General features: G+C 37.2%; 3 protein-coding genes across 3 annotated transcripts; all 3 read right to left on the reverse strand.

Moving 5' to 3' along the window:
• Positions 1–3,694: 3,694 nt before the first annotated feature.
• Positions 3,695–7,623, reverse strand: LOC126623407 (LOB domain-containing protein 16-like). The gene is made up of 2 exons (XM_050292293.1): positions 4,552–7,623; positions 3,695–4,155 (listed from the first exon to the last, which is right to left on the reverse strand). The coding sequence occupies exons 1-2, from the start codon at positions 4,855–4,857 to the stop codon at positions 3,826–3,828; spliced, it is 636 nt and encodes a 211-aa protein (XP_050148250.1). The 5' UTR covers positions 4,858–7,623; the 3' UTR covers positions 3,695–3,825.
• Positions 7,624–7,771: 148 nt separating this feature from the next.
• Positions 7,772–14,571, reverse strand: LOC126623405 (poly [ADP-ribose] polymerase 1-like). The gene is made up of 19 exons (XM_050292291.1): positions 14,329–14,571; positions 13,631–13,680; positions 13,344–13,539; positions 12,735–13,171; positions 12,132–12,327; positions 11,896–12,051; positions 11,722–11,782; positions 11,559–11,619; positions 11,216–11,467; positions 10,849–11,086; positions 10,646–10,758; positions 10,475–10,551; positions 10,175–10,335; positions 9,523–9,714; positions 9,288–9,396; positions 9,032–9,114; positions 8,768–8,905; positions 8,336–8,518; positions 7,772–8,023 (listed from the first exon to the last, which is right to left on the reverse strand). Exons 1-19 carry the CDS (start codon positions 14,476–14,478, stop codon positions 7,976–7,978), a joined length of 2,901 nt encoding a protein of 966 aa, XP_050148248.1. The 5' UTR covers positions 14,479–14,571; the 3' UTR covers positions 7,772–7,975.
• Positions 14,572–15,027: 456 nt separating this feature from the next.
• Positions 15,028–17,587, reverse strand: LOC126623406 (deoxyhypusine hydroxylase-B-like). Its single transcript, XM_050292292.1, has 7 exons — positions 17,272–17,587; positions 16,529–16,662; positions 16,221–16,447; positions 15,997–16,135; positions 15,643–15,769; positions 15,411–15,529; positions 15,028–15,317 (listed from the first exon to the last, which is right to left on the reverse strand). The coding sequence occupies exons 1-7, from the start codon at positions 17,453–17,455 to the stop codon at positions 15,285–15,287; spliced, it is 963 nt and encodes a 320-aa protein (XP_050148249.1). The 5' UTR covers positions 17,456–17,587; the 3' UTR covers positions 15,028–15,284.
• Positions 17,588–17,985: the final 398 nt, after the last annotated feature.

Consider the following 17,985-nt stretch of genomic DNA (forward strand, 5'->3'; position numbering starts at 1 on the left):
GGAAGAGAAGATCTACCACGGTGATGGTGGTGCTGTCATGTTTCCTCGGGTGTGGGTGGGTGTGTCGCCGGGAAGGAGATAAAAGTGAAAGGGAAAATGTGAGCTGAGAGTTGACTCGGCGTAGAAGGAGAGAGAAAGGGAAAGAAAGGTGTGGGGGTCTGCCACGTGGCAGGCAGAGAGAGGAGAACTTGAGAGAAAATCTAATAAGGAAACCATATTTGGTAAGGATAGGGGACAAGATTATAATTTCATTATTTTCATTAAAACAAAATTACATCTTTTGGGACGAGGTTTTACATAAAATATATGAGGAAAATTAAAATGAAACTTAGTGTTTGGGAAGCATTCGTAAAAGTCCAAAGATTCAAACACATAGCAAACCTTTCTTCATCTCTTATTCTTTTAAGAAAAGACTATGGCAAGGAAAAGAGACCAAACTACTTTTGAAGCTCTTAGTTTTCTTTAAATTTTCTACCCAAGTTCAATTCTTCATGTCTTCTGTTTTTGTTTTTCAATTCACATTTTCCGTAATAGCTTTGTTTATTTGAAGTACTCTCGTTCAAAGGTCGCTCATGTCCCTTTTTTTTAATTAATGTTTTACGGTATATTTCCTTTCTGGGTCGTTTGGTTGGCTGGATGTGATTGAGCATTAGAAATGAAATTGGCAAGGACATGTAAGACAAGACTTGTAAGTTGTAACCATGTATAAGGATATGTTAGATAACTTATTCTAGTGTGGATTCATCATATTTGACACAACAAACAAAAGATGAACTCAAATCAATTTTAATTGATCACAACATATTCCAACCAGCCCACCAGACAAGCCCTATAATTGCAATTGATGGAGTGGAGAGGTCGATGAAAATATGTTTTTATAGGTGCATTTTCCATTATTTTCCCACAATGCAATTGTTTAATGCCAAAGAGGCAAAAGATAGTATGAAAGTGGTTACAGGCCACTTGACTGAACTGGCTACAAATTTAGTGTATACACCATGGTTATTGGCCCAAAGAAATAAAAATTGATTAATTTTCACTTAATGTGACTTCACTACTATTATTTATTCTTCCCAATGAACCCTTTTTTCTTCTTATAACTTGTTTCAAATAAGATTAATATGTCTTAATCTTCTTTGTAATTACAAGATTTTGGAGAAACAATTTGGTTAATTGGTTTGACAAACCTAAAGTTGCCAATGTACTAACTGATGATGCAGGTTTGTGCATTCAATCAAGGGGACACTTTGTCTATATATAGGAATACAAAATCATAGGTTTGAGAATATTAAATTTGGATTAGTGTACTAATGTTAGGTGAACCTACTTATTAGAACAAAAACCTTAAGCCAGCAAAGTGGGGCCATTAAGTAGTATCATCTCAAAGCTCAAGAGTGTGTTTGCACTTTAACTACAATGATAACATTCTCTTGATCTTCCCCTAATTAATCACACCACCTTTAGGGAGATGATAGATTTCAAAGCGAACTCATCATGTCAAACCCTAGCCCCTCGGGGATGTATATCCCAGTGAAACACCTTTTAGTTTTGTTAGCTAGGAGTATACTTCAGTATAAAGAATTAAAGCGGCTTAATTAAATTGGTAAGTTTAATTTAATTAGTTATAAAATAAGAAACATGGTACATTAGGATGGATGATTTATTTATTTAATTTTGTTTTTGGTGATGACTCACAGTTGGACCAATGCATGTGATTAGGGGTGGGTTCGGTACGGTTACCGTACCAAAACCCTCGTACCAATTACCGTACCAAATTTTTGGTTTGGTAAAATCTATTGTCATTACCATACCAAACTTTCGGTATACCGAAGTTCGGTATTGCCAAATGTTCGGTTGGCATGGTATGGCAATGGTAATTGCCACTTTATTTTGAGACAAAATATGTTTTTGCTTTGTTCAACATTTCATATTTTGTGCCTCTGTAATAAGACAAAGATATATAAACCAAATGTATAGACGGAAGAAAATTCTCATAACAAGTGCCCAAATGGATTTTGGATTTCCACCTTCAAATGGATTTACAGCTGCATGAAATGTTGATGAATTACTTGAAAATTATAAGCCTAAAACAAAGAATGGAAACATAAAGCAGTAATTTAAATTGTAGCATAAATTCATCTATTATTCATCATTCATAATTCACACACACAATAATTCAAATTATGCATCAAAATGAAAATTAAGCTTACAATCCAAATAGAAGTTACAAACCAAAACAAATAGAAGTTAACAATCCAAATAGAAGTTAAAGTTTCAAACCAAAGGAAAATTGAAACTAAACTTCAAAAGGTAAAATTCATTGATTAATTCTTCAAGTTTAAGATGTCGAAGCTTTTGGAGGAGGCATTGAACTTGTAGAAGATTGAGTTTGTGTCAAGCCTATATTACAAACGAAGAAAACATATTAGTAGCAAGAAGAATTAAAGTTGAAAACCATTTAACAAACAAAGAAAATATATTATAATTTATAAATATGTGTTATATTATAATTATATATTATATAGTTTATATAAATTATATATCATATTATATTTTCGGTACGGTATGGTAATACCGTGGTAATGGTATCCATTACCAATACTGTACCACGAACTTTCGGTACGGTACAATACCGTACCATTACCGTTGGCACAAAAAATTTGGCACAAAATCAGTATGGCACGGTTGACAATTCGGTTGGTATGGCAATTTGGCAAAAAAATCCACCCCTACATGTGATCCAATATTCTAATGGATATGATGTTAGGTTTCTATTCATATGTTCTGGGTTAGAAACTTTCCCCACCCTTAAATTATTATAATAGTTTCGAAATATACCCCTCCTCCTAATAATAGTAAAAAAAATTATAAAAAAGGAACAGCTGGACCAACAATCTTGGTTAATAAGGAAAAAGATTAAACTAATCATGGGATTTCCAGAGGTGTAGGTGTTCTCCTTTACATGCCTTTGCATGTCAATCCAAATATCGTATATATAATAGAATAGGCACCATTTGTATCTAGAAGCAACTTCAGGCTAAAGTTTGTACATATATATAATTTCTTGTTTTTGAAAAATGGGACAACACCAAGAGTGCTTGAATCTTAGCTAAATCCATGAAAAATTGGTTAATTATTTAGATATTTGAATGCCAGAGTGTCCCAAAGTATCATCTTTTGTACTAAATGGAGGGGGAGGACAATAGTTAAACTTTTTACTTGAAGGTGGCATGAAATAATGCCCTATCGCTAAAGTTGTAAGCCGGGCCAAACGTCTTCATTGTTGAATTTGATAAGTAAATGAGGTAATTAACAATTCAAGAGGACTCAGATTTCAAGATTAATTTACCTCAATGTGGTGTATTCTATTATTGCCCCTCAGTAAAAACTACATTATCTTCATAAGATTAAAGTTGATTACTTAGATTAGCCCAGTAATTTATGCAACTGCAGTAATATTTTTAGTGAGATATCAGAGAAATTTTTAATTATAACGGAAATATAAGTGGTACATCACATGTTTTAATAGAAGGGGTGAGAAATTTCATTTTTTAAATTATTAACTTTTTAGCACATATATCTCATCATTTGTACAGTGACACGTAGTGTACCATTCTGTGTACCGATCACATTGAAAAATCTCTCACATCATAAAGAGAGAGAGAGAGAGAGATTATATGATTAATGGTACTAATTTCTTTTTCTTTAAAAAAAAAAAAAAAAAAAAAAAAAAAAAAAACAGGCTCAGTATATACACCATTGGTCACAGAAACATCTGAAAGGCCACCGTCATACCGTTGAAACAAAACATGATGTAGGGATTGATCAGTTTCTCATCATTCTGAGGGCCAAGGCTTGAAGCTCTCCCAAGTCACCATTATATGGTCTCTTTTTAGAACAACCTTGGTACGAGAACTCCTCTCTGCTGCTTTGAATCTCCTGCATATTCATGGCAATATCACTGTTGGGGTCCATGGAGTCCAGCGAGCTCCGAGGTGAAATAGGATTCACGTAGCTCGGATAACTTGGAATGCTTGTGACTGATCCATTCACATTCCCCTGCCACTGAGTACTCTCCATGTTCCTTGAATCAACGAGGTTTTGGTGAGCCAGTTGAGCCTTTACTTGCATCAATTGTGCTTGCAAACATGCCACCTACATATGAATTCTAACTTTTAGACAATGATATGAAAAGGGTTTGGTTACTTCAACCTAACAACAAAAGGGTTGGCTTATTTCAACCTAAAACCGAAAAGGGTTTGCTTATTTGAACCTAAAACCAAAAGGGGTTTGCTTATTTCAGCCTAAAAACAAAAGGGTTGGCTTAATTCAACCTAAAGAGAAAGCAGTTGCTTAATTCAACGGAAAATAGAAAAGGGTTATCTTAATTCAACAAAAAGAGGTAAGGATTTAGGAGTAAGCTAAGTTTCGAATTCCTCCAATGTAACAAAAAAAAACCAACAGTAAAAGGGTTGGCTAATTCAACCTCAAAATAAAAGGGTTAGCTTAGTATTCAACAGATAAAAGAGAAGGGTGAGTTTAATTAATCACCTGTTGTTGCAAGGAAAAAATGTGAGCCACGCATCCATAAACGGGGTCTCGAATTCTTGCTTGAGCTTCATAGGCAATTGTGACAACAGCTTCACAACGATCATGAGCAGGAACATGCAACAATAACTTGGACACATTGCTGGCGCCAAACACTTTGTGAATGGCAGCAAAACGAGCAGGTCCTTGCTCGGAGCAAAAATAAGGTGCAAATATGCAATCAGAAGCACACTTTCTCCTCAGAAACTTGCATGCCCCACAAGGAGACCCAGTGCCAGTCCCAGCGCTGCCAGCACCCCCAGAAGCCATTTTTGGTACAGACAAACAAAGAGATCCGAGAGAGAGAGAGAGTAAAAATTGGAGAAAAAAGAGAGAAAAAATAATGAGAATTTAGGCACACGAGCACACTAGGAAATGGTGATTAAGTTGGAGGAGGAAAGTGGGGCATTGAGAAACGTAAAGGGGGAGTCTTATAAGAAATGAACGGGGGACAAAGGAAGGTCTGTATGTAGGGTTCTAAGGGGACAATCATTAATGGTTTATGTAATATCGTGGGGACTACATTTTTTTTTAAGCCTTCATCTTATTTGTAACACAATTTTTTTTTTCTTTATATTTTTTCCGGTGTTGATGATTAATGGCTACTGAGTTTGATTAGTAAATTTTTAATGGCAAAGTTTGATTTTAGGGTTTGAATAAGTTTATATTTTCCGCCGAACGGCGCCGCACCTGGGAACTGCTGCAAATTGTCGTTTTGTGACATTGTGGTTCACTCACTGCTACTTGCCACAGCTCTTCTGGTATATTTTTCTACCGACAATTACTAATGATTCAGTTACCTTGAGCAATATAGTTTAAAAATAGGGTTTTATTATTCAATACGTACAATATTTATCTATTTAGTCAGTCATGTTGTTCAAGCTCAGCACTCCAATTCTCCAACTTGGTGAAGAAAATTGGTGCTGCGCTGCTTTGGTTTGGTTTTTCTGTTTGTAATTAGGATAACTTTTATCTCTGACGGTATATCATGCACGTCTCTATTTCACTCGTCACGTGATTAAAAACTTAATTAGTAAGACAGACATGAAAATACAACCCGTTGTGGTTAAGTTTTTCTGATTTGGTCGAGATTTTGGAAATTGGCCAGGTTGTCAGAAAATGATTAGGCAAGTGCTTTCTTGTAGCTGAAAATCTGAGCTTCAAGTCTATAATGAAGTGAGTGAGTGCAGTTGTGTTATCCTCGTGCGTTATGCAACACACCATTGATCACATCAGACAAAAAGGAAAATTAGTCAAAAGTGGTTTCAATAAGGCCATCGTTTTCACAAACCAAAATCTCACCCGACACAAATTAAATGCACTTGAACCACAAGAACTGCAAAATTTTGGGATTTTTTGACCGATCTAGTTGCTGCAGTCCAGATACTTTGCTAATTAGGGAAAAAAAACTAGGTCAGTTAGCATCAACTAACAAGTAATTAACATCTCTTTAGAGATATTTTTAGGAGATCCGTTTTTTTTCAAAGGACTGACGTGTAAAAATTGATTTTTTTGAGCTTAAGTTTCATATTTTGGCGCTTTAAAATCTTTTATCTTAGCAATTAATAAATATAAGACTGTAGACTCTAAAGTTTAAGCTTTCAATGGTGATTTCAATACCAACACTAGACAATCAAACTTGAAGAAAAATGAGTAAAAATGAGATTTTCTCAACATGTCCGTTTAGGGCAAAAACCCTAGTCTTGAACTAGTATGAGTCACTTACAAGACACAATTATCAACCTAAAATGGAACCTGGTCAATCCAAGTATATGACCCAATTTATGCCAAGGGAAAGTTCAATGAAGGAATGCATGGATATGAATCATAGAACAGGTGCTTCAGTGAGGTCGGAGTTACTTTGACCTGCCACCTCCTTTGGGTGCATATATAAAATGTTTTTGGTGCATGAGAAGAGGTTTCAACTCAAATGAATGAGAAGGGTCGTCATCCTAACAGAGGAAAATGGCTGTTTGCAGCAAAAGCTACACTCCCATGTCACAGATCCATGCTTCTGAGCTCAGCTTTCAGCTTCTGCTTCTGCATGCAGATCAGCTTACTGGACAAGCTCTTACCACCAAAGCACTTGAGCACATGAATGAATGGATGAACGATCGGTGGTATTTTAATATGAAAACATATGAATGTGAATGGACGATCGGTAGTATATTAATATGCAAAATGTATAATATATAAAGAAAAAATTCCTATCCATTCACACATGACGTTGGCAGCTTAGCTTAACATTCAGTTGGAGTCAAATTTTGGTCATCATCAAAGCACATGGCACACATGCAAAGATGCTCCCATATCGGTTACGATTTTTTCTTCTTTGGGTCGTAGTTTATTTCTTCTTACCCATATATAGCGTTTAGATTACCCAAAAAAAATATCTATATCTCATGAGTTCATTTTCTTTTTTAGTACAAGCGATATTCTATACTATTCTATAGTAATTGGCATATGAAGGGTTTGAACTTGGGATGTAGTGCGTTAAGAAAGAAGACCCTAACCGCTTGAGCAATCCACTACTTGCATGTGTTCATCTTCTTTATTTAGTATAGAGTTATCATTTAGAGCTTCAAATTTTAGGTTAAGTATCAAATTTTGGTCTTACAAACAAAAACCGAAGCGATTATCCAATCCAAGACTAGAGCCATAAAGTCTAAACTCTAAATGATGATTCTACACCTGAAACAATTAACCATGTCCATAGCTTCCAAAACCAATGAAACAATGTTGTGTGGAAAAGTTAGAACACATTACCTTTCTACCATTGTTGTGTACCATTGTCTGATTGCCGAGTTGACATATTGTCTGTTGGTAAGTCTTTCTCCAAAAGAAAACCAACTTACACCAAGTTGTAGTCCAATTGGGGATGGTTTAACGTTTACGTTTTGAAGCAGTCCATCTTTCTTCTAATTTTTCCTTTTGGTCCCAGTCCAGTTATTTTTTGGTCTGATACCCCAGCCCAGTTAGATGCTCCAGTTGCCTGCTGGATTGGAACATGTCCATCTAGCGTCTTAATATTGGACCAAGACACCACTATGACAGTAAATCTGTTCCACGTAAGTTGGTCTCAAACACAAGGCATTTTTTGCTATAGAAAGATTGTGGATATTGTGGGGAAAGAAGGCAGAACGATGACATCCTCATTGATAACATATAGCAAGAGTGAACAAAATGCCCGAAGAGGATTTGATTCCATTGCATAAAAACACTCTTTACAATGCCGGAAGCAAAAGTTCAAAGATCTCACACAAATCCCCAATAGACCTTACCGCTATAAACATCCAACATCCGATAGCGGAACATCGTGTGAGTTTCTTAGCGAACCACTACCTGACTGTACACTGCAGCCAAAATACTGAACATCAATACATCCCCCTCACCTCTTGTGATGAAACCTCACCTTCAACAGGTATTGCATCTTCACCTGTCCACATGTCATCGCCCAGTAAAGTTACTATGTTCCTAAAAACTGTAAGGGATGTGATATCCACACACCCCATTTTACTTCTCACACACCTTTTTAATTTTTGGCCATCGGATCAGATGAATTGAAGAAGATCAACAGATAGAAATTATCAAGGGGTATGTGAGAAGTAAAATGGAATGTGTGGATAGCACACCCCAGACTGTAAAACTACTTCTATACTATTTATTTAAATCAGCACAATTAAACAAGTGAAAATAGTATCAAAAGTGGCACGTGCCAGAGATAACAAAAACAAAGCTTAGAACTTACTTGAGCTGTATCATAAACGATGTACTCGTTATACATGAGCTCAGAAGCTTTGACATTTGATGGCACTGGTTTGCCACAAGGCACGATGACATCGTCCTTCCATTTTACATACTCCGACTCCTGAGGTATTTTCTTGCCAAGCCCCATTGTAGAGTGCTTTCCCTTTGGAGGTTTGTCCATATACTGAAAGATAGTGGCATAAACACTAAGTTAATGGGCAAAACTCAAACCAGAAATGGCTATTTTTTTGCTCCACACGCCAAAATTAGAAATTTTTAGGATGCACAAGAACCCCCACACACTACTGCTTAAGTTATACATGGCAAGTATATACCACAGGCTCAAATGAGTGGACGCACAATGTCAAATTTCAGATAGAATATCAAAACACACAATCAAAGCACATAAGAAGATAATGGAAAATATCCTCACTGCAGCCTTCTTGAGCTCGTAGACCTCCCCCAATGCAACTTCACTTAAAAGCATGAGGCCAACAGGATTTTTCTTATCTGTATAGCAATACTGTGCACTCTTGCTGACAAGGTCAGCAAAGTAAATTCCCTTGCCAAACTGTAATGCAAAATGTTTACACTCTTAGTCTTGCAGAAAAAAAAATAATACACTACTGCTATGCACACAAAGAGATGCGTAATACATATATAGACATAAATGTGCAAGAGAGAGAGAGAGAGAGACCATATAACCAGTAGCTGGAGCTTCAGGAGGAGCTATTCTCAGTCCTTGGCTAAGTATACCCACGAAATTTGTAAACCGAGAACCTGGGAGGATAAAGTAATCAGTTTTATTCCTAATGTTGATTATAGGTCTGATATTACATTTAAAAGCACATTTCTATCAACCTTGGCAAGAGAAAGATTGCAAGCAACTATAGGCGATCCCATCTCACAAGACAAATTTTATTAAATTAAAGTTTATAGGTAGTGCAACTTACCATGCCAAAGAAGCATTTTGTTCTTAAGCTTTTTCCGATAGGGAGCAAATTTATTGAATTCGCCTTCCCTTTCAAGTGCAAAAACTTCTTCGAGTTCAAGACTCCAATCCTGATCATATAATAAGATGCCAGACACAAGATTTAGGGAATAAATCAACATTAAATATTGAGTATATAAAGATAGGTCACCAGCACAGTATGCTCAGTACTCGAGAGTATCACGATGGAAACCCACCGTATGTGTAGGGGCATGAGTAGTAAGAAGATATTTTTCAATCAACTGATAATCTTCACTATCATGAGGGATTGGATCAATATCACACCGGAGCTTCTTATACTTCTCATCAAGGGAATCATCACTATCAGCATCAAAACCAACTAATCTGGAAGCAATTTCAATGTCCTGGAGAGCTTCTAACATTTTCACCTGCCAAGGATACATGAAGGCACATTTTATTGCTTGTAACTATGCGAACTTGCCAATATCAGTTGCAATGTGAACATAGCAGCAGTAACTCCACTTTCCCACCACTTACATGAACTTTTTTCTTTTTCCATGAGTTCATCTTTTAACATATGATAAGTAATGAAACCTTAAATATATTATTCATACCAAAATCACATATTTTGAAGTAAATAACTTATCAAAATAATCAGGGTTATAAAGATAAATTTGTACTACGAAACATTTAATATTAAAGTGCTATCATAAAAATTAATATAAGCAACCCATCAAGGAAGAGATTGGTATCATCAACCAAAAAAATTCAATGACATCATTTAAATACATGCATATGAAATATAGGAGCAGAAAAACCATCTTTTTGATATGGGAAAGGCATGAAGGAAACCACTGGGTTGAGCATATGCAAAACATCCTTATGTACCTTTGACTTAAAATCATCCTCATCCCTGATAACCCGTGGGTGTATGGAAGGGATCACAGTGAAAAAACGGTTGCTTGCATCTATAATCAAGCTTTCTTTTGTGGAAGGAGCATGACCATTATTATTCAATAAATTCTGTATTTCCGTTAATGCCTCAAACCCTGAACAGAGAGAACAGGAAATGACGAAGTTAAATGACAATACTTTATTATCCAAACAGCTAGAAATTAAATTTGAATATAGAACAGTTTATATTTGAGCTCTGCAGAAAATTGAAGAGATTCTCTTTTCAATGTTTACCCTTTTGGATGTTGGCTTTACTCAGTTTTCCAAGCGGCATTTCTGACATATTTATCTCAAATTCCATCATGGCAGCTCTGCAAAACTTAGTACTCAGTCTCAGAGTTACAGATAAATAAAAAGACGGGAGTGGGGGAGAGACAAACATTTAAAGAAATGAACTTGTTTAACCTGTATGTTTCAACATTGAAAAGCATCTTCATCAATTCTGCTAACTGAGGAGCCAATTTGCTGCCTGCATTGTTCTGGTTTTTCTTGGAAACCTGTTTATTAACTCCATAATCCTGAAAAATCCAAGTTTTAGTCAGATATTAATTTAAGAACAAAAAAAAGAGTTCAGAAAAATATAAAAGAAAGAAAAGAACAAGAAGTACAATATCCAATGGAAAGAATCTTCCAGCTTGCTTCTGAAAATTTTGTTTTTGCTCCCATGCTTCCCACGGATTCCCAGTCTTCTCAAGGAACAAACGTTTAAATTCATGGATCGCATCTGATTTCGACATATCTTCCAGTTTGCTTCCTCCAATTTTATCATTCCCCACTCTTCCCCATTTACGGAACACATGGCAGTCTGAACTCTTATCATCTTGTACAATTTGGAGAATGTAGTAACTTTACATAGAAAAGAGAGACAGCAAGAGAGGGTTATAAAGAAGAATTTATATCGCATATTGTGAATTTTTATTGAGAGATAATAGGCTCAAATATGTGAGCAAGAAAGATAGAATAAACCGAACACACCTGTTAACACCAGTTGACAAATCAGACATGCTTAAAGTTGTGTTGTAGATGCTCTTCCCATCCTCAAGAATATGTCCTGTATCTTGCAGACCAGAAGATTCATGAACAGCACTTCGACCTTTCACTTTGACAGTGATCATGCTAGAGGATTCACGGAGAGCTTCGACTTTGTAAATATCAAATGGAAGCTTCTTCTGTCTTTTAAAGCAATCAACCAGATAGTCTTCCCTAACGATTGGTAACTTCATCCTCCTGAAAACATAACCTAACCCAGTTAGATAAAAAGGAACCAATATAGAAATATACCCAAGAGTCAAGACCAGCAATTTAATAGCAGCTTAACCTTGCTTTTCTCATCTCAGCATCATCATCAAATGCCCCACTCACAACTAAGCAATTAGTATCTGCACTTTAATTTGTTAAGCAAGAATAACTATAGTTATGCATCTTTTACCAATACAGCCGTAACCCAAAGAAAGCACTAAATCAAAATTATAAGCACATGCCTTTTTTGATCTTTGAATGAAATACTCCAGCTACACCCTCAATTTTTCTACACCATTCTTCCTGCAATATCACCCTCGATGAGATAGATAGACAGAACTGACACTAAGGAAAAAAGATAATTCCACAGATAATAAGAACTAAATGCAAATTAAAATGAACAAAAAAGACCATACTGTTGATTCTTTTGGTAATCCACGAAAAACAACTTTTAAATCCGCCAAGCTTGTACTGTTAGATGACTGAGATTGGCCTTGACTTCCAGAAGGCTTGCTAGGTGTTAATGGAGGCAGTATCCGCACAGGTTTTGCAAGCTTTTGTGATTTAAACCACTGCAAATAAAATAAATAAATAAAACTCAATTCATAACTTGTCTACCAAAACCAACATGAAATTAACCATAGTTGATTACCTTATTAAGATAATGATTATCCTTATCTTTTGAGATTTTCCACTTCCCTTCAAGACGTTCAGGTTCCTGAGTAGAGTAAGAACACTTACTCCATGCCGATAGGTAGCCTTGGCACCGGTACATACCTCCAGAATATCGAAGAAAACCAGAGCAGAGTGGGCAGTTCTTAAGTGCTCCAAACATCATTCCATCAGCACTAAATAAGTATAGCAATAAAAAATATCATCTTCAAGTAAATCAGATTAAAAAATAAAAATAAAAATAAAATGTTCCACTTAGAGATGATGATTACCCAATAACAATTAACACATATATTTATGCATAGCTGGTTACGTCTAGGAAACAGAAAAAAGGTCTACATTATGGAAACAAATACAACAACCACAACAAAGCCTTATCCCACTAAGTGGGGTCAAAAACAAATCAGGCAACAAAATCTAACAAGCCTATGAGAACCTTTACAAAACAAGGAATATGCATAAAAGCATTTATGGATTTTTTTAATTGAAAAAACTGTTTTTTAAAAGTGAAATTAAAAAAAGAAGAAACTAAAGAGAGAAGAAAATAGCCAATTTTCACACTTAGAAGAATGTAGAGGATTACCAGCGCTCACGCAAATCAAGCTCTGATCCTGTTGAATCTTGATTATTGACTTCAAGCATTTCACGCATCTCTGCATTCGTCACATGCTTTTTAAGATCATCTTTCAGTGCCCACAGCTCTTTAGTTTGGGCCTCCAGTTTACTCCCCACATCAGTAGCCTTCCTCACAGATACATCCCTGCTCATTGACACATCTCCTTCAGACCTAGCAACTTTTAACTTCTGATCATCACCAGCATCTTTTCTTCGTTTTGTGCCAGCATTAGAAGGAACCTTCTTAACCAAGGCACGTACAACTTCCTGATCAGAAACTGGGAGGGTCTCCCATCCAGACAACTTCTCCACTTCGATGGATGGTGATAATTCCATGAAGCAGTTGGCATGGTGCCATGCCAGGCCCCTAGGCCCTTGACCTTCAGGCTTGGATGATATACGGACCTAAAGTTGGAATAAAATGAAATCATGCAGAGTAGTTACACCATATTAACTAGAATTGCAGAAATATGCTGTATCTTGTATATGATGATGATGGGTTTCTATGGATAAACTGAGACGAAAGCTTGTCACACAACAAATATAAAAATTTACTTCCTGAATAATAATTACCAACCTCCGCTTTCAAAATCTTTTGGCTGCATTGCTTGCAAGTAGCGCGAGAAGTTGGTGAAACTGAAATACCACATTCTTTAGTAGCGAACTTGCTTGTTGCCAGTGTTGTATCCAGGGGTCCACCACTTTGTACATAACTTCTAATTTTCTGCTGATCTTCCCAACGAAGGAGCTCCAGGCCTTCAACCTCATCAGTTCTAAATGCAAGACAAAAGCAAATCAGTTAAATCACTGCATTCATCCACTAAATCCAAAGGAGATTATGATAAACACTACAGCTACGCGTACGATTTTATCTGCTTCGATTTCTTCATTATACAACGAGCATGGTTCCACATCTGATTCAGAAAACAAAAACAAGTCAAAACATTTATATATGCAGTACTTTAGAGGAAATCAAACAAGAAAATACTAGGGGTGTCGAAGCGAGCAAAAGCATCCATTTTGTTCGAGCGGAAATAGAATTAAGTTTTCTTGATTATGGTTTGAACCAGGTTTCGACTTTAAACTAGAGCTGTAAAAGTTGTCTCCTTTCTAAAACTCAAAAATAAAAACATTTCCTGACAGCATTTCCTCATGTAATCTCGAAAAGCTATCTGCCGAAGAACACTTTCCGACTAACGGCCAACGACTAACACAAGCATTATTTGCTTCAGAACAAACAGAGCTTAAGCTCCCAATTGCATAACAGTAACTAAAATGCTAAACAACGTTAAACAAAACCCAACCAAAAGTACCCAACTTTTAACTACCAAACTTGCGAAGTAATTGAAAATGCACAAAAAACAACAAAAACCCAAATGTTAGAAACTAAAATTCTCACACCATCGCTGTTTTCAAGGTTCCCGTTTTCTTTCTTAAACTTTTTCCTGTTTTGGGTTAATGGCAATGGACCAATGGCAATGAGAGTAACAGCGCAGGTGAAATGGGGGGTTACAGAGAGAAAGCGAGAGGAGAGAGAGAGAGAGAGAAGGGTAGTGAATTACAGGCATGAAGCCGTCGAATTGGGTGGCCTGGACCATCTTGCCGAGGCGGAGCGTCTCCTTTTCAATGGGGGATTTGCAGGTCTTGCACGACGATCTCGACGACTTGGCGTACTCCACCTTCCATGGCTTTTGGGGCTGCGGGCTCTCCATTCCTCTCTCTCTCTCTCTCTCTCTCTCTCCTCTATTTCTCTCTCTACAACTTAGAAGTGAGACGCAGTGCGATTTTGAAGAAGAAGACTAACGTTCGTTCTCCACATGGGCTCCTTGTCTGTCTGCTTTCAACGGACCGAGGGCTCCGTCCCTTTTTCACCCGACCCGGCCCGAATCATCACAACTTGTTAAGGAAGCTTTATTGGTTTTTTTTTATTTTTTTATATCAATACTTCGTGCTGATCTAACGGAAGACGTGACATATAACTAAGCGCAATGACGTTGTAGGATTCATATAACCCACTTCACATAGTAGAAAAAACTTCGTTGTTATCAATACTTGTGCTAAAGAAGCCTTTTGGAACAAGCCAATCAAATTCAACTCGGCTGTCAATGCCGGTACTTTTTATTTAAGAGCTGTGCTTGGTTCGGCCAACCGCATGAATGGTTCAGGTAACCGCTCACATCCGGTCGATCGCCCGCCTACTCACACGTGGGCGGCACTTGAAAGGAACAAAAGATTCACATTCATCATTTTACACTATGCAATGCCGCATATCAATGTGATTTTATTTGTTAATGATCGTGTAGGTCCAATTATCCCAAATTAACAACTTTGTAACCATATATTAGAACAGCCATGTATAACAATACAGCTTAATTCATTCGGTTCGGACAAGTAAAAAACTCGGTTCCTTCTGTTTCTCCCCAACTTCATTCTGCACAACATGGATGAACTGCCTCCGTTGGAGCTATTCGGGGTGTAGGGATGAAATGCGCCAGTGATGGAAACTATCTGTCATTATCTACTGCACTAGAGGAGCTTGCATGAAGAGGTACTGCACATAAAACAGAGACTTCAGCCGTTTTCCTGATAAGATATACTAAATCTATAGTTTGATTGGTTTCAAAACATAGTTTGATATGCATACCTCGAAGGATTTTCCTGATCTCTCAAATTCCAGCATGCTTAGAGCAACTTCGCAACTCTGTGACACAATTGGTTCAGGATCCCTCGCAAATTCTTCGAGAAGTGATACACTTTGGTCATCTACACACAAAGCAGTAACTCAATTAAATAGCCCAAAACGCCGATATACTATTACTCTATATACAGACAGATACATTTGGGAACATAATTAGACAAATATCAAGCAGTCATACCTGCAATGGAACCAAGAGCTTCTGCAGCTTCATGTCTAACCATTGGGTGCTCATTTCTATTCATAAGTATGTTGGAAAGAGCAGCCGAAGCAGCTTTGTTCTGCAATTGGCCTAACACATAAGCAACCTGTAAATCACACCAAAGAAGATATGAATATCACATGACACTGACTTTTGAAAAAATCTACATCAGTTAAGTGGTGCAAAAGTTTCTTGTCTTGCATGGGTGTCAATTGATCAACACTCTAAAAGCAAATAGAAACATTAATCTTTAAACATCCTTGTGTGTGTGTGTGCATGTCCGGTCTACATTTATAATTTTTCAGTATGATTCGATTAGGTAAATAAACAAACCTCGTGACGCAAGAGAGCACTGTTTGAACCCAAGGAATCAACTATGGCAGTAACAGCTTCATCTCCACCATCATTCCGCAGAGCAAAGAGAGCCGCATAGCGCTCATACATACTTTTGTTTACATCCAGAAGAACTTCCCTTAAAACAATTAACACAAGTCAGATATCTAACTTATTAGAGTAAGTGGACGAAAATTTAAGCCGCGGATGATAACCAGGCACACCTTAGCTGATAGACAGAAGAACCAGAAGTAGCTGGTGCAGCAGGATCAACTGACATAAAAGGTGATTTTTCATCCTTCGATTGACAATCAGCATCCTTCAACTGCTCAATCCGATTAAGGGCCAATTCACAAGTTTCTTTGACCTCCTGAGCGGGATCTAGTGCTAGACTATTCTTCAAAAGAGGAACATTGCTCTCTAAACCAATTGCACCAAGAGCTTCTGCTGCCTGCATAAAATGCAACAGGAATAATGAGACATATTATAAGAAGACAAGGAATATAAGCAGAGTAAAGCAACATAAACTCACCTCATGACGAACAATGGGATGCAAAGAGAGATCATTGAGAACGGCTACCAAGGCAGGGATTGCATCCACATCTTGCATTTGACCCAATGCAAATGCTGCCTCATGTGCCAACAAATTGGAAGAATCTCTTGTTGCTGCAGAGGAAAACACATATCCATAATCTGATTAGAAAAACACTAATCATCAACACATACAATAATATATAACAGGAGATCAACGAAGGTAAAACCTCCTATAATAATTTACCGAAGAACAAAACAAAACCACAATATATAGCATGTTTACTTCCAACCCTTTTTCCCAGCATTCATAATTGTAATGCCGGAGGTGCAGCATAACACCCTCTCCATCAACAAACACCTAATGTCCTAATGATCAATGTTCACTTATCTAGTAAAACCGATCACTGTTGTAATATTCATCCAAAGTCCTAAACTTTTTCTTTTAATACATGCGGGGGAGGGGGCAAATCAAATCCAAGACCACGGGTGCACGGATGAATGCTCTTAACTAACCGAGCTACCAGCCCTTTGCTCCAAAGTTCCAAACTTTTACTTCAGCTCAAAGATAGTGAATTTTTGCTTTAAGAATCAACCTACTTCCAAATTCCTAACCAATCCATAAAATAATTAACCTTTTTCTAGAGACTGAAAATCCAGACAAGTCCTGAAATTCCAAGCAAATTGGCTCCGCAAATATAATGATTAACAAGAAATACTTGCAGACAAATAAAGAAAACGAACCGGCAATGAGGGCGTCGCGAGGGGCAGGGCCTTTGAGGTTGCGGAGAGAGAACAAGGCTCTGAAGCGCTCCGAGATGGGCTGGGTCGGGTCGAGCAACCGGTCGCATAGGAACGTCACCATCTCCGGTGAGGACTCGAAGCTGGTGGCGGTGGTGGCGGCAGCGTCATCATTCAATGAACCCATTGATCTTGAGATGAGAGGTATTCGGATTCCAACAAGCCCTACCTTTTACGGATTAGGGTTTTGTCTGTCACAGTCTGACCAGAATCTGATGCCCGCCAATTGAAGACGACGATGAAGTTCCCACCTTTTTTTTGCTTTTGACATTTTTCACTTTATATATAATGGGCTGTGTCCGGGTCAAAAGAACCCTATTTAGATGAGCCCAGCCCAATACTTGAAGAAGAATCACTGATCCATTGAAATGTTCGTCACGTGTTAAAAAATATCAACCGTTTATTCTTCTGTATGTCTTGTAATCTTATTCAAGTTCGTCCAACTCACATATCATTTTTAACAGTCGCACAATCTAACCATTAGAATATACTACAACTTAATGGTGAAAAGCCAACATATAATTGTCAATCATTTCAGTCGATGTGATCTTTTGGAGAAGATTAACTTATCATCACTAGAATTATCCGATCATTAAGGCTAATCTTCGTCCTGATAATTATTTTCATTTCCACCTAGTCGAATAAGTTTTAAATTTA

This window comes from Malus sylvestris, chromosome 5 (assembly GCF_916048215.2).
Source record: "Malus sylvestris chromosome 5, drMalSylv7.2, whole genome shotgun sequence".
Taxonomy (NCBI): Eukaryota; Viridiplantae; Streptophyta; class Magnoliopsida; order Rosales; family Rosaceae; genus Malus; species Malus sylvestris.

What these genes read in the sequence shown, in the direction of transcription:
- LOC126623407 (XM_050292293.1), bottom strand. Translation starts at nt 4,857, where the DNA reads ATGGCTTCTGGGGGTGCTGGCAGCGCTGGGACTGGCACTGGGTCTCCT. An exon ending in TTTTTTCCTTGCAACAACAG is followed by an intron (nt 4,156 to 4,551) that starts GTGATTAATTAA and finishes ATTCATATGTAG; the next exon opens with GTGGCATGTTTGCAAGCACA.
- LOC126623405 (XM_050292291.1), bottom strand. Translation starts at nt 14,478, where the DNA reads ATGGAGAGCCCGCAGCCCCAAAAGCCATGGAAGGTGGAGTACGCCAAG. An exon ending in GCTGAGATGAGAAAAGCAAG is followed by an intron (nt 11,468 to 11,558) that starts GTTAAGCTGCTA and finishes TTATGTTTTCAG; the next exon opens with GAGGATGAAGTTACCAATCG. An exon ending in CAAAATGCTTCTTTGGCATG is followed by an intron (nt 9,115 to 9,287) that starts GTAAGTTGCACT and finishes TTATCCTCCCAG; the next exon opens with GTTCTCGGTTTACAAATTTC.
- LOC126623406 (XM_050292292.1), bottom strand. Translation starts at nt 17,455, where the DNA reads ATGGGTTCATTGAATGATGACGCTGCCGCCACCACCGCCACCAGCTTC. An exon ending in ATCCCATTGTTCGTCATGAG is followed by an intron (nt 16,448 to 16,528) that starts GTGAGTTTATGT and finishes CATTTTATGCAG; the next exon opens with GCAGCAGAAGCTCTTGGTGC. An exon ending in GTGCTCTCTTGCGTCACGAG is followed by an intron (nt 15,770 to 15,996) that starts GTTTGTTTATTT and finishes TGTGATTTACAG; the next exon opens with GTTGCTTATGTGTTAGGCCA.